This window comes from Uranotaenia lowii, chromosome 2 (genome assembly GCF_029784155.1).
Source record: "Uranotaenia lowii strain MFRU-FL chromosome 2, ASM2978415v1, whole genome shotgun sequence".
Classification (NCBI taxonomy): Eukaryota; Metazoa; Arthropoda; class Insecta; order Diptera; family Culicidae; genus Uranotaenia; species Uranotaenia lowii.
The window spans coordinates 151,662,374-151,675,122 of NC_073692.1; the positions used below are offsets into that span (position 1 = coordinate 151,662,374).

The 12,749-nt window shown below is 35.4% G+C and overlaps 1 protein-coding gene across 3 annotated transcripts in view; it reads right to left on the minus strand.

Moving 5' to 3' along the window:
• Positions 1-57: 57 nt before the first annotated feature.
• LOC129748425 (uncharacterized) overlaps positions 58-12,749 on the minus strand; it is a 344,252-nt gene continuing 331,560 nt past the window's right edge. For all 3 annotated transcript variants that reach the window (XM_055743049.1, XM_055743048.1, XM_055743047.1), the window contains 3 exons: positions 9,164-10,661; positions 1,629-2,024; positions 58-1,191 (listed from right to left, as the gene is read on the minus strand). In XM_055743049.1, coding sequence (XP_055599024.1) covers positions 405-1,191; positions 1,629-2,024; positions 9,164-10,661 — 2,681 coding nt within the window. In that variant the 3' untranslated portion in view covers positions 58-404. The remainder of the gene's footprint in view (positions 1,192-1,628; positions 2,025-9,163; positions 10,662-12,749) is intronic.

The following is a 12,749-nucleotide window of genomic DNA, read 5'->3' on the forward strand; positions in this document are numbered from 1 at the left end:
GACGATTTTTCCAAACAAATGTAGGTAAGTTCGAAATAATGTAAGCACAATCAGATCTAAGTAGATAAATTGTGTATTTATTTTGTTCGTAATTACATGAATAAAGTTCAACACTTCAAGTATCGATATTCTTTCACAACCAAATGCAAATTCTTGAAATGGTAATATTTACTGCCACAATAACTATCATCTATCTTCACTACTACATGAAATTTGATCGTAGACGCTACACGCTTTATGATACACAAGATTGCCCTTAAATAATAAGTCTTTCGAAAAATAAGTAGATTGGTTGGTCCTTCCTAATTCTCGAATCACGGATTGCACAATTTCTTAAACCCTATTGTAAAGATTCTACACAGCCTTTTCGAAACTAAGGTTTGCTCTCCTCGAAAAATTTAACCCTAACACTGAGCAGCGAATTCTTCCCGATGTGTTTTATTCCTCCGACACAGCTGCAGAACGATTTCGCCCGTTTTGATGCTTTTGAACAATTTTACCGCTTCCTGGTGAGTCAGATCGTGACAAACTTGCCCATTGACTGCCAGTACCTCATCGCCGGCTTTCAATCTTCCCATTTCTGCTGCCTGTCCCGTGGGCAGGATACTTTTGATGAATATCCCTAGCGCACCTCTAGGACTGTCTCGACCTCCAACGATGGTGAATCCTAGCGATTTTTTGCCAGGACCCTTTTCGAAAGTCACCGTATGGAAGGAACAGAGCGAGCTTTTTGGTCTCCGCGGCAGAGTACAGAAGTTGGTCATGGTCTTTTCCATTTCCAGCGAACTGGTTCCGCTGCTCGTTTCGGCATCATCGGACGCGCCTCCGCTCAGTTCCAGCTTCTCATCGTCGCAAAGGTTTATTGAGCTTTTGGTCACATGGCTGGGACTGTAGCCGGATTGTTGTTTTCCCACCAGGGAGCGACGGATCAACTTGGAGGAACTATTGCTAGGGCCGTTGCTGGAGGTGCTGTTACTGTTTTTGGTGAACGATCGTCGCTTGGCACAATCCAGTGAGGGAGGCTGTGAATCGACGTCGATGCTAGGCAAATCGCAAGGTGGTGGAAGCGAAGGGGGTGGTGGAGGTGGTGAAGATGGCGCTGGAGATAGCTGACGTTTGTGGAAGCTGGACAGCGACAGCGGCTTCTGACGGCGTGGCGTACCCAGGGTATTAAACTTGTTACCATCGATTCTGCAAAAAGAAAAAGGAAACGTTAATTATTTATTAAGCGTATTTCCACTTCGAAATCTTAATCCAATCAATTTTAAAGCGATGCTGGCAAATTTAAGGTCATTTTGATAACTCTGAGGTGGCCTTCAAAGCTTTGAAATTTGTTTGGAGTCGCTAAGGAAAAAAGAAAATTTTCAAGAATAAATATAAATCATTCTGGCATCATTTTACAATTAAAAAAAAATGATGTGTCGCAAAGGTCCGAAGTTTAAAAACATATGTGCTGAACATTAAGAAATTGATTTGTTCAATATTTCCATAAGCAACGTGTTGGACACAGAATGTAACGTCCTGTATTTTTCATTTTGATCACCACGATTTAGCCACCCATGGTTTTTAAGAAAAAAAAATAGGTTGATGCCATTTTGGTTCCGATCAGTTAAGAATTAAATACTCACTTAATAGCGACGGACGTGTAGGTGTCATGGTCTGAGCTGCTGGCATCACTGTACTGCTGCTCGTCGCTGCTGCTTCCATGAGCCATGACGGGCGACCGCAGCACTGGTTTATCATCGTCCAGGTACGAGTCCAGTGAAATCATTCGATTATTTCGGAACAACCGTCGATTCACCAGCGTTTGTTGATCGCTTTCCTCAGAGGTGGTGTTTTTGGCTGCTGACTGAGGATCATTGTCACTTACTTTGCTCCTACAAATGACAAGATCTATGCTGGTCCGGCCAGAACACCGACGGGAGCAACTGTTGAGCAGTTCCTGGACCTGGCGCATCGAGAGGCCCCGCAGCCGTTTGCCGAGGATGTTGACGATTTCGTCGTTCGGTTGGATGGTTCCTTCCCTAAAATTTAAAACCATGATTGTTAATCAAACGTTAAACAGCTTTTTTTTAAATGCGTTATTAGTTCTGGATATAAAATTTAATTTTTTATAATTCGGATCTGTATGCCCTTTGTTTGTCACTGAAAGAGAAGTTAGAATTGGAGTTCGATCCACTAGCTATTAGTTTGATAAGAGTATCTTAGAAGCACCCAACATTATTAATATTTCATTAATATTCTATAAATGGAATGCATGCAGACGGCAATTCCAATTTTGAAATACATTTTTTTATCAAAGATCGCACTTCTATTTCACAAAATTTGATTTGTCTTTGAAATCGTTGATTTGAATCACAGGAGTTCTTTAAGTATAAGACTTTGTGGACTTTTTTCATCATTTTGCAATATATCAATTTATGCTACTCTTATACAGTATAACAGAACGAATAAAAGCACTGTGATTTGAGCTCTCGCAGTCATTGCTGTCTAAATTGAAGAAGAAGAAGCAGCTGATCGACGTGTTCTCAAACGTGGAACTTTTTTTGAATGATCCGGTGTTCAATTCACGTACGGATGCATATATATTACAGTTGGATGCTGATGATGTTCTAGATAATGTGAAATTCAAGCTTACTAATAAGAATTCAAACAGAGTCATGGTATTTGGCGCGGTTCTTTCGAATGGTAAAGATGCCTCCTGTTTTTGGGAAGAAAAACTGGGTTAAAAGTTAATACTGAATTCTACATGGACATTTTTGAAAAATCAGGTGCTTTCGTGGATTCGGACTCACTTCGGTGAACCCAAAAATGTTGTTTTCCAACTAGATGGAGCTTATGCCATACCTCAAAACGGATCCAAACCTGGCTGATTTTTGCCCTTCGAGCAGTCCGGATTTCAGTCCTCTCGACTTTTGATATGGGCAAATATTCAAGCGAAAGCCTGTGGATCATTTTACCAAAGTGGAGACATCGAGTGATTGTTTTTTTCGTACATTTTATGAATTTCTTAAAAGGTTTATGAATCATGTTAGCATAGGCTTGCCAGATATTTTCAGAAAAAGCGGATTTGATATTGCGTAAAAAACCTTTGTGTAATTTGTATTAAAAATAGTTTGTTTGGCAATTTGTTTGAAAATTTGAAAACTCAAGAAATCCTAAATCTTTAAATACTTGGCATAACTGATGACTGGTGTATATTAATATATCCTGCGAAAAAATAATCTCTTTAATTAGATAATCTATAATTATTTGGAAGCAACTCAAACAATATTTTATTCATACATTTATTGAACGTGCTGCAAGAACACTTAAATTAATCAGAACCTTACTATAATTCTAAGAGCTTTAGAGTTATCCAGTACTGTCTTATACGAGCTATGAAAACTGCTGCTTATTTTAAGAAAAAACGAATTTGTGTTCATCACAGAATTCAAATTGAAACCTAAGTTGGATTTTTTCCAGTGTTAATCAGTTAGCTTTGTTAAAGTTTTTCAAGAAAAAAGCGAGACAGTGGGACATTCTATAGAAAAGAGGGACGTGTCCCGTTTTTGCGGGACGGATGGCAATGCATAAAGAAATGCGTTTTTGAATCATGATGACAGATTTTCGCCTTTTTGTATGGGTCATACAGCATACTGTAGTCGAAATTTTACAAAGTTTTTCTTGAAAAAAAAAATTCAACATGTGTCAAGTTTTCCAAAAACAAATGAAAGCCGATAGGATCAAAAGACACGAATTAATATAACTTTTACACATTTATCATGTTGATTTACTTCCCAAAATTTCTTCAAACATTGCAAATCGGTGGGTATCGAAATGAGCCATGACAAACAACAAACGAATAATAGAAACTTCGAAACAATAAAGAAAATTGGAAAGATAGACAGAGCACGTAAAAATCGTGTTTTTTTTACCTTTTGCCGATTGTTGATAATTTTTTAAATCATTCATTTTAAACATTTCAGTCCAGTAGGTATATATTAATGTTGATAATAGTTGCAATTTATTTTGATTCTATACGTTGAACAGTTCAGCAAAGTATGGATACTTATAATTTAGTAAACAAATTTGGTTACTTTGGTCAACTTCATAAATTCTGCGTATTTTTTTAATTAAAATTAATCTTTAACCCTTCGTTTCATGATTTTTTATTTTTCCTTAAAAATCAGTTTAAACAGTTGAAAATGATGAGTACATCAAGAAAAAAAATTAAAATAAAATACGATTTTTCCATTTTTCCATACATTAATTGTTGCAAATTTGTAACTTTATGAAACGAAGGGTTAACGGAGTATTGATCTGATGAAACTTGTATAAATACTTGAATATTACAATAGTTTACAAAATTTTTAAAAAAATCTTGAACTCTATTAACCAATCTATATTTTTGATTTAAAATTGAGCACTGAATCTGAAAATGAAATTTAACAACATCTCAGCAGAACAGTTATGAAGTAATGCTCCAAATATGAAATTTAGGAAAAAGGAAAAAAAAGTACTTGTACCAAGATTCTAATATCTCAGGCTGCATAACAATAATTTGAATTCTCTTTTTTTGCATATTGAAGATGAATAAATTTGCTATTGATCATACCAACTTAACTTTTGCGAACGATCGACAGTATGGTTGATATTAGGAAATTTATGATTCAAAAAATTATAAAAAAAAACGCGTTTTTTAATAGAAAATTTTGTTTCATCGACAGTTTTTGACTCGAAAGTGACATTTTAAAATCTTATTTACTCTAAATTTTGAATTCTTAATAAAGCTTTAGAAGAAGAAAGTTATTCATCAAAATCGGTTAAAAAATTGACAAAGATATTGTTACTTTACCATAACAGTGATTTTTGTATAATTTTTTTTGCAATTATTTTTATTAATTTTTTATCTCAATATAGGAAGAATTAAACGTGATAAATCTCACTCACTCCCAGCTTAAATTGATCATTAGCTTACCAAAAGGTGCATGTAAGTTTGAGCAAGATCAGACTAAAGGGAGCGGTTGCTTGAGCCTCAAGTGTGAATGCAATTTTCAGGTATTTTGTTCGGAAGGAGCAAACATTACTTGTTTTTCATTTATAACATTTTTCTCATAACATTTATAACATTTTGGCATTGCGTTTTATACGACAAATTTCGGCCAAAATACAATTTGAATTGCAATAACTTTTTTGTGTTAAGTCCAATCGTGTTGAAGTCTTCCAATGAAATATTTGTGTTAACTTAGGCTGTAAGAAAATTATTCATAGAAAGCTATCGGCCGGAGAAGAAAAAAGTTATTAATGAAAAATAAGTATTTTTCGTTCTTCCCAAGCAAAATACCTAAAAATCGCATTCACGTTTGAGACTCAAGCAACCCTTCTACATGATCAGATCTTTTTGAAATTTGGCATGAGACCGTTTAACGAGCTAATGATTATTTTTAACTTGAAGTGAGTGAGATTTATCGTGTTTATTTCTTCCTATATTAAGATTACTGCAATTTTTGAATCATTAAAAAATGCAAACATTTCTGTTATGATAAAATAAGCATAACTTCTTCACTTTTCAATCGATTTTGATAAATAACTCATGAAATCTTTGTTTAGAATAAGAATTCAATGTCCATAGAATATAAGATTTTTAATTTCACCATCGAGTCTAAAACTGTCGATAAAACAAAATTTTCTCTTAAAACGCGATTTTTAGCATTTTTTAAATCGTAGATTTCCTTATACTAAAAATACTGTTGATCATAAGCAAAATATAAATGGATAAAATTGATAGCAAATTTATTCACCTTCAATATACAAAAAAGATATCTAAAATTATTGCTATGCAGCCTGAGATATTAGAATCAAAGTATAATTTGTTTTTGTTTTTTCAAAATTTCATATGTAGAGCATAACTCAAAAACTGTCCCACTGATATTTTTTTTTAAATTTCATTTCCGGCTTCAGAGCGCGATTTCACATTGAAAGTGATCTTAAGCTTCCTTAATTCAAAAATGCTGCAAATGCCAAACTGAATAATTATTAATGATCCCCATTTTTTTCTGCTATTGAATGCAAAAATAAGAGATCTTGTAGAAGAATCTTACAAAAATAAAAACGTTATTTCGGTAAATGGATAAACTTTGGTAAAATAAAGGCAAATCCGAGCACGCATGATGAAAGATACATATCTATAGATATTTTACACGTTTCCGTTAACAGTAATAATAAGCATTCGAAAGTGAAATTTCACAGATTTAAACCACTTGTTGGATACGAATTTTCCAAATAAATTTTAATTTTCAAATGGAGGAAGGAAAATAGTGCTAAAAGCTTATCTTACTCTGGAATCAGATAAAGACAATAAAGACTATTTTCGTTCCCAAAATATACAATAGTTTGGTTATTTAGGTGTAAGAGTTGCTAAAGTCATTTTAATTTTAAATAATATTAAGTAGATCATTAAGACACCTAAATATGTCAGATGATTTTGTATCAAATAAACAATAAACAACAATAAAGCGAATTTTAACATGAATGCCATAGTCTTCAGTCTTGTAATCATGAAAAATCTTCGTTATAGGGTATTTTTTCAAACGCTCTTAAAATTTGTGCTGTAGGGTCTCATGTTTTTCCATAACCTAGATTAGGTAGCAAATTGCAAAAAGTTTATATTTGCATTTTTTTTATGCTATGCCATTTTAAGCCAATGAAGTTCTAATAATCTACGAATGAAAAACAGTTTTCAGTACTCATATACGAGAGTAAAATTTTATTACAATTTAATACGACGTTTCGAAGTCGTATGACATCTTCAGGGATTCCAAAATAATTTATGTGTAATTGTAAATTTTGTATGTGATGTTTCCTTATTTCTAACCCAACTTACAAAACTTTTCGTTGTTATTGCTTTTGGAAAAATCGTGCTGTTCGAATCTGTTCGTCATTTTAATTTTACTGTAAATATCGATTAAACTAAGAAAAGACGTCAAATCTTGAAGCAAATTTCAAACTTTCTTTACCCTCCTCAAAACTGCGTTCTATCTTAAGGTCGCGGTACACCTCAGATGAAAATGAAAGATCTTATTTCGCCAATTACTAAAAAAAAGTGAGATAAGTTGGTTTTGTAACATGGTGGAATCGATGGAGAATAGATGAAAGATGAATTTCGAACTGATGTTAGTGTTCAAAACCTCTTGAAATATATTTTCTTATGTTAGGGGACTCGAATAAAAACATTTTAAAGAGGTTTTAAACACTGAAACTGGTTCAAAATTCAGCTTTTAACGATTCCTCCGTGTTGTAATACGATAATATGTGTAGCATTTTTTTTGTTATTGACAAAATAAGGCTATGATCGTTTTAAATCTAGGCACTTCATTTCAGTGATAGTTTCAATCCTAAAATTTGGATATGCATAGTTTTGGCAGCGTTGTGCCGCAGTTTGAGATATTCACAATGTAAAAAAAATGGTAAAAATAATACTGCACAATCACCTCGGAAATTCCTCATTGTTGGTTTGAAAACTTGTGATGTGTTGGTTTTTCTTGTTTTTGTTTTTTGGCCCAAATAGATGAAAATTATAAAAAGCTACTCTAGGATACTCATGAAGTTCAAACAAAGGATCAGAGTGGGACGCTTGATCTCAAATATTTTACCCATAGGTTGCTACGCTTGGTTGCTTTACCAAGGTTGAATGTAGATGCCTAAAGTATGGAATAAATCCGTCTCCGGCAGGCCAAAAGTGTTGCCTGACTAGTAGACATCAAGAAAATAACTGAAATTGATCATTTCCATGGATCGCAATGTGAAAAATGTGTTCAGATGGGAAAAGAAATTACTGTTAAAACCGAATTTAAGAGGTCAAATTCTTCGAAATGTCTGCTCGAAAAAAGATTCGAACCAGATTCCAATTGGTTTTTCCATGTGAATTTGTGTAAAAAATCATAATTTTGCAAAGATTCTGCTACTGTGGTAAAAACAATAGCTCAGTACATGACCGAAAAAAGTGTGCAGAGATGAAAAAGAGGCTTTAAGATAAAGCAAGAATATTTTTTGTAATCAACGATTTTTTTTAAATTTTTATGTTCAATACCATTTCCATCGTAGAAAATTTTAAGATCATTTGAAAATTTTTTAAAATACACAAGTTTGTAACTGCCCGGATTCCAAATGATCATAGCTTTAATACTTTTCATTTAAATTTTCTCTTCAGGTGAACCGTGATCTTTATATGACAATAAGATATAGAATACATCTTTTTTACAGTGTTGTAAATTTGTAGTGTAAATTTGTCACGGTGCTGCCTGTTCCTTTTTTTTTGAAATATTTTTTTCATTATGTGTATGAGTAACAATGTTCGAAAATTAACTAAAAATTACATTTTTTTTGTTCCGATTATAGTCGTTTTACCATTTTTGTGACATTCGCGACTTTATCAATAACAATAATTTGTTTGTTGTAATAAGTGAAAGAAACTAGAAAAAACCCGTTCAATTTTGGCAATACAAAATGTTCGGGCGTGTTGCCTAAATCGAACGGGGTCTGTATACATCGTTTGATTCTGGCAACATGCCCAAACATTTTTTTTGCCAAAATCGAACGGTTTTCAATGTCTAGTTTTTGTTTCACTTATGACTACAAAAGAATATTGTTTTTATCATTTGTATTTATTGATTTATTCTTGTAACTTAAGACAAAATCTTTTTAGTCAATTTTCGAACATTTCGACTAATTTTTATTTATTTTGTATCATGCATCAGGTTGCATGCATTCATGCATGCATTGTGCACATTTCTTGTTCAACATAAAATGTTTGTTTTTTGTTGCCATATTTCAATTTGTGTCCTTCTTCATCAGTTTTTTTTTTGTTAATTCAAGTCTTTTGTTTATATTTGTTTTTTTTTTAATTTTATGAAATTTTAAATATTTGAATATTTCAGATTTTTTTTTTAAATTTTGGTTTTTTTTTAAATTTCATTACCATTACAGATCGTAAAAACTTGTAAATGGTGTTTGTCTAGATTATATATGTCAAGAATTTTTTCCAAAAACTCATGTATTTTGTCTTAAATCTTAATATGATAAAATTTCAAATTTTTACGACTTATTCCTCCAGTGAGATAAAAATATATTGCAAACATCAATCGAAAAGTTTTGATTATAAAGATAGGGTAAAAGTACTTACGCCGATACCAATCCTCCAGGAAGCACGTGGGCCACCTTGTACCGATTGCTGATCTCCCCATCACCGTTGCCCATGTGACTAACGATGATCCCTAGACTGTTGACATCTTCACCTGTCCCAGACGGTACCGAAACCTGCTCGTCTAACCTAATCCTTACAAGTTTAAATTCCGTATTCTCACTGCTACAACTGTTTAGTAGTTGTTTCTGGGGAATGTGCGGCAGAAAGGCCGAATCTTCTCCGTCCAGGAGTATGCTGGAGGCACCCGATTCGTTGACTATGATACCGGAATCACAGTCTTCTCCAGAATCTGGGTTTTGATGTTGTTGTTGCTGCTGATGTCGATGCTGCTCTTCCTGGTGAGATTTTTCCAGGGATTTTTGGAAATCTGTTAAGCCAGGAAGGGCGCCATAGCTCATGCTTCTCCGATTGGCAGACACTTTGGAGGGGGACTTTTTGAGCGATTTCGAAGGTGAAATGTGTGGTGTTTGAACGGGGGTGGTGCTGCTTCCTTTGTAGGCGGAATTGTTTGAGTAGATTTTTGAGAATAGCTTCTGGGTGCGGTCGGACATTGCTTTGATTTTGTGGGTGAAGTTTTCCTTCTTTTTGTGAGGCGTTTTAAAGTTGCTGGAATCGTTGAGCTTTTCCTCATCTTTAAGCGCGTCCAGTTTCATTTGGTACATTTGCTCGATGGAGGGTTTACAACGGAGCTGGGCGAACCCGTAGGTTTCGTCGTGATCCACTAGTCCACTTGCTGCCATGTTGGAGCGATCGTTCTTTGGTTCATCGGATTCTGCGGCCACTACTACTGATAAGCTGCTGGAAGACGTCGTTGGCGCTCCTCTTGTGTTGATGGCGCAATTACTACTAACGCAACTACTGATAAGAAGACTTTGGTTGAGCTGACTTTCTGTTGTGTTCTTGTTGTTGGAGCTATTATTAAGGGACGTTGCTGCATTTGACCCGTTTTGTTCTTTATTGTTGTTATCGGCTGGGCCGGAAAAGTCACTTTCGCAATTCTCTGCGGTCAGTCCGCCGCTCAGGAAGATTAAGTCGTCGACTGATTTGTACAGCAAACTTTTTGTTCCGATATCGCTGCTGTTTTCGAAATTTATCGGCTGATAACATGAAAGCCTTGTACTGCCCAGTGGGTTTTTCTTCTCCTTCTCGCGATAAACGATCGACCGGTGACTCAGCGAAGGACTTTTGCTTTCACCAAACGTCGCATTCAAATTGCCGATCGATTTACTTAAACTTCGAGCCAAGGTTCCATCGGCAGGTGATTCAGATGCCTCTGCTGGAGCTTTATCACGCTGTAGTATGCGCCTACTTACAGGCGTATGCGTACCGTTTGCGCCATTCGCGAGTTGCGCCTGGTGTTTGTTCTTTATCCTAATCGGCGAAATGTAGCGACCTTTTGGCCTCTCCACAACACGTCCCTCCTCGATATTGTAACAGTTGATGGATGACTTCTTCGTCCAGTTCACTGGCGATAAATCTGCAAATAAAAACGAAAAGAAAACAATGATAAAAATCATTCATTTCACACAAAAAAAAACGAAAAACTTTCAAAAGTTCACCTCATTTCCCATCGTAAATAAATTGAAAGAAACGCGTTGTACCACATATACAGAACTTTAACCCGGCAAAAGGTTAACGAGTGCAGTTCAGCAGTATTGTCCCACCGCCAAGCCTCAGCAAGAAGTACTGAATGACTGACAAACTGGCTGGTCGGCCGGACACAAATAATGAACTGACTGCTGGCTGAGCCGGACGCCGCAAGAGAGATAGGAGCTGGGAAAAACTAGAACAACAACAGCCAACAACGACGATGCTCAGAAACTTTCCGAGAGGACCTTTGCCTTGCCTTGGCTTCGGCTTGGCGCGCGTTCCCGTTCGTTTGTCGTGAGAATCGTCACATGCTTATTGGAGCGGATGGCTTGCATTGCCTGGTATAGGGTTCCCGGATGGTTTGGAACGTGGTGAAATGAATTTTCGAAATTGGGGTTTTTGGTTACATTGAAAACTTTTAAAGGTTGTAAAATTTTTAACTGGCAACACACAACACAAGACTGGGTTTGACATGTGACTTAATGTAATATTCTGTGAACTTTTCTGTAACAGTAATAAATTTTCATTACACCTATCGTTTACACGGAAAATAATAAAAAGGTAAAATTAACTAAGAGGAGAAATCACCGTGAATTTGTTTTATGAAATGAATTTGCGGCTTTATCGGTGAGGGTTAAAGAGTTGAAATGAAAGACGGATAGAAGATCAGAAGAAAATTCTAAGGTGGTGAAAAGAGCGAAGAGCATTTGAAATAGAAGCTTGACCACATGCTAAATTCTTTGTCCCACATCAATTAACTGTATTGAAGAAGTAGTACCCAATAGAGAAGGCACTACATTTTTCGATACAGTTAATTATGGATGGTTCGACCGCCATGTGAGTGTGCACATGTGCCGAACGGACAAAAAATTTAGCATGTGGTTGCTCTGTTAAGTCTTCTATTGTGCGATATCGTTCCATCGATGGCTAGGTAGATTTCTTATTTTCGTTTTGTGCGGATGTTCCAACTGGATTGAGTTGTCGCATACGGTCAACGGTCAGAAATCTTGGCCTAACTATTTTCGATTATCGGAACGATGTTTTGTAATTGATTTTTATAGCCGAATTATTTTTATTATTTAAGAGGAGAAATCACCGTGAATTTGTTTTATGAAATGAATTTGCGGCTTTATCGGTGAGGGTTAAAGAGTTGAAATGAAAGACGGATAGAAGATCAGAAGAAAATTCTAAGGTGGTGAAAAGAGCGAAGAGCATTTGAAATAGAAGCTTGACCACGATGGAACGATATCGCACAATAGAAGACTTAACAGAGCAACCACATGCTAAATTTTTTGTCCGTTCGGCACATGTGCACACTCACATGGCGGTCGAACCATCCATAATTAACTGTATCGAAAAATGTAGTGCCTTCTCTATTGGGTACTACTTCTTCAATACAGTTAATTGATGTGGGACAAAGAATTTAGCATGCGGTCAAGCTTCTATTTCAAATGCTCTTCGCTCTTTTCACCACCTTAGAATTTTCTTCTGATCTTCTATCCGTCTTTCATTTCAACTCTTTAACCCTCACCGATAAAGCCGCAAATTCATTTCATAAAGGTAAAATTAACCGAAATAGAAAAATGAATGCTCGTGAAAGCCAAAAAGGTACAGTACCGTTCATAATTGTATAGAAATTGGAAGCACGCGCACTGCAACTTCGAATTTTAACTTCCATAACTTTTTACTCTGATGATATTTTTTGATCAAATTTTCTCAATATTATATCACAAAATTTGAATTTTCTGAAGTTTGTGTGGCCTGAGATACAGTAATTCTTCGCTGCTCGCTTTATGTTTCGCTGCGACATGCTCGCTTTATGTTTCAACAATCACTCTGCAAAATTTCAATACAAAATGTAGCGTAGTTTCAGAGATAATGGAGTTTAAATGAGAAAATTCCAAAAAGTCCGATTTTCGTAGGATTACTATATCTCAGGTCACACAAACTCCAGAAAGCTCAAATTTTGGGATAT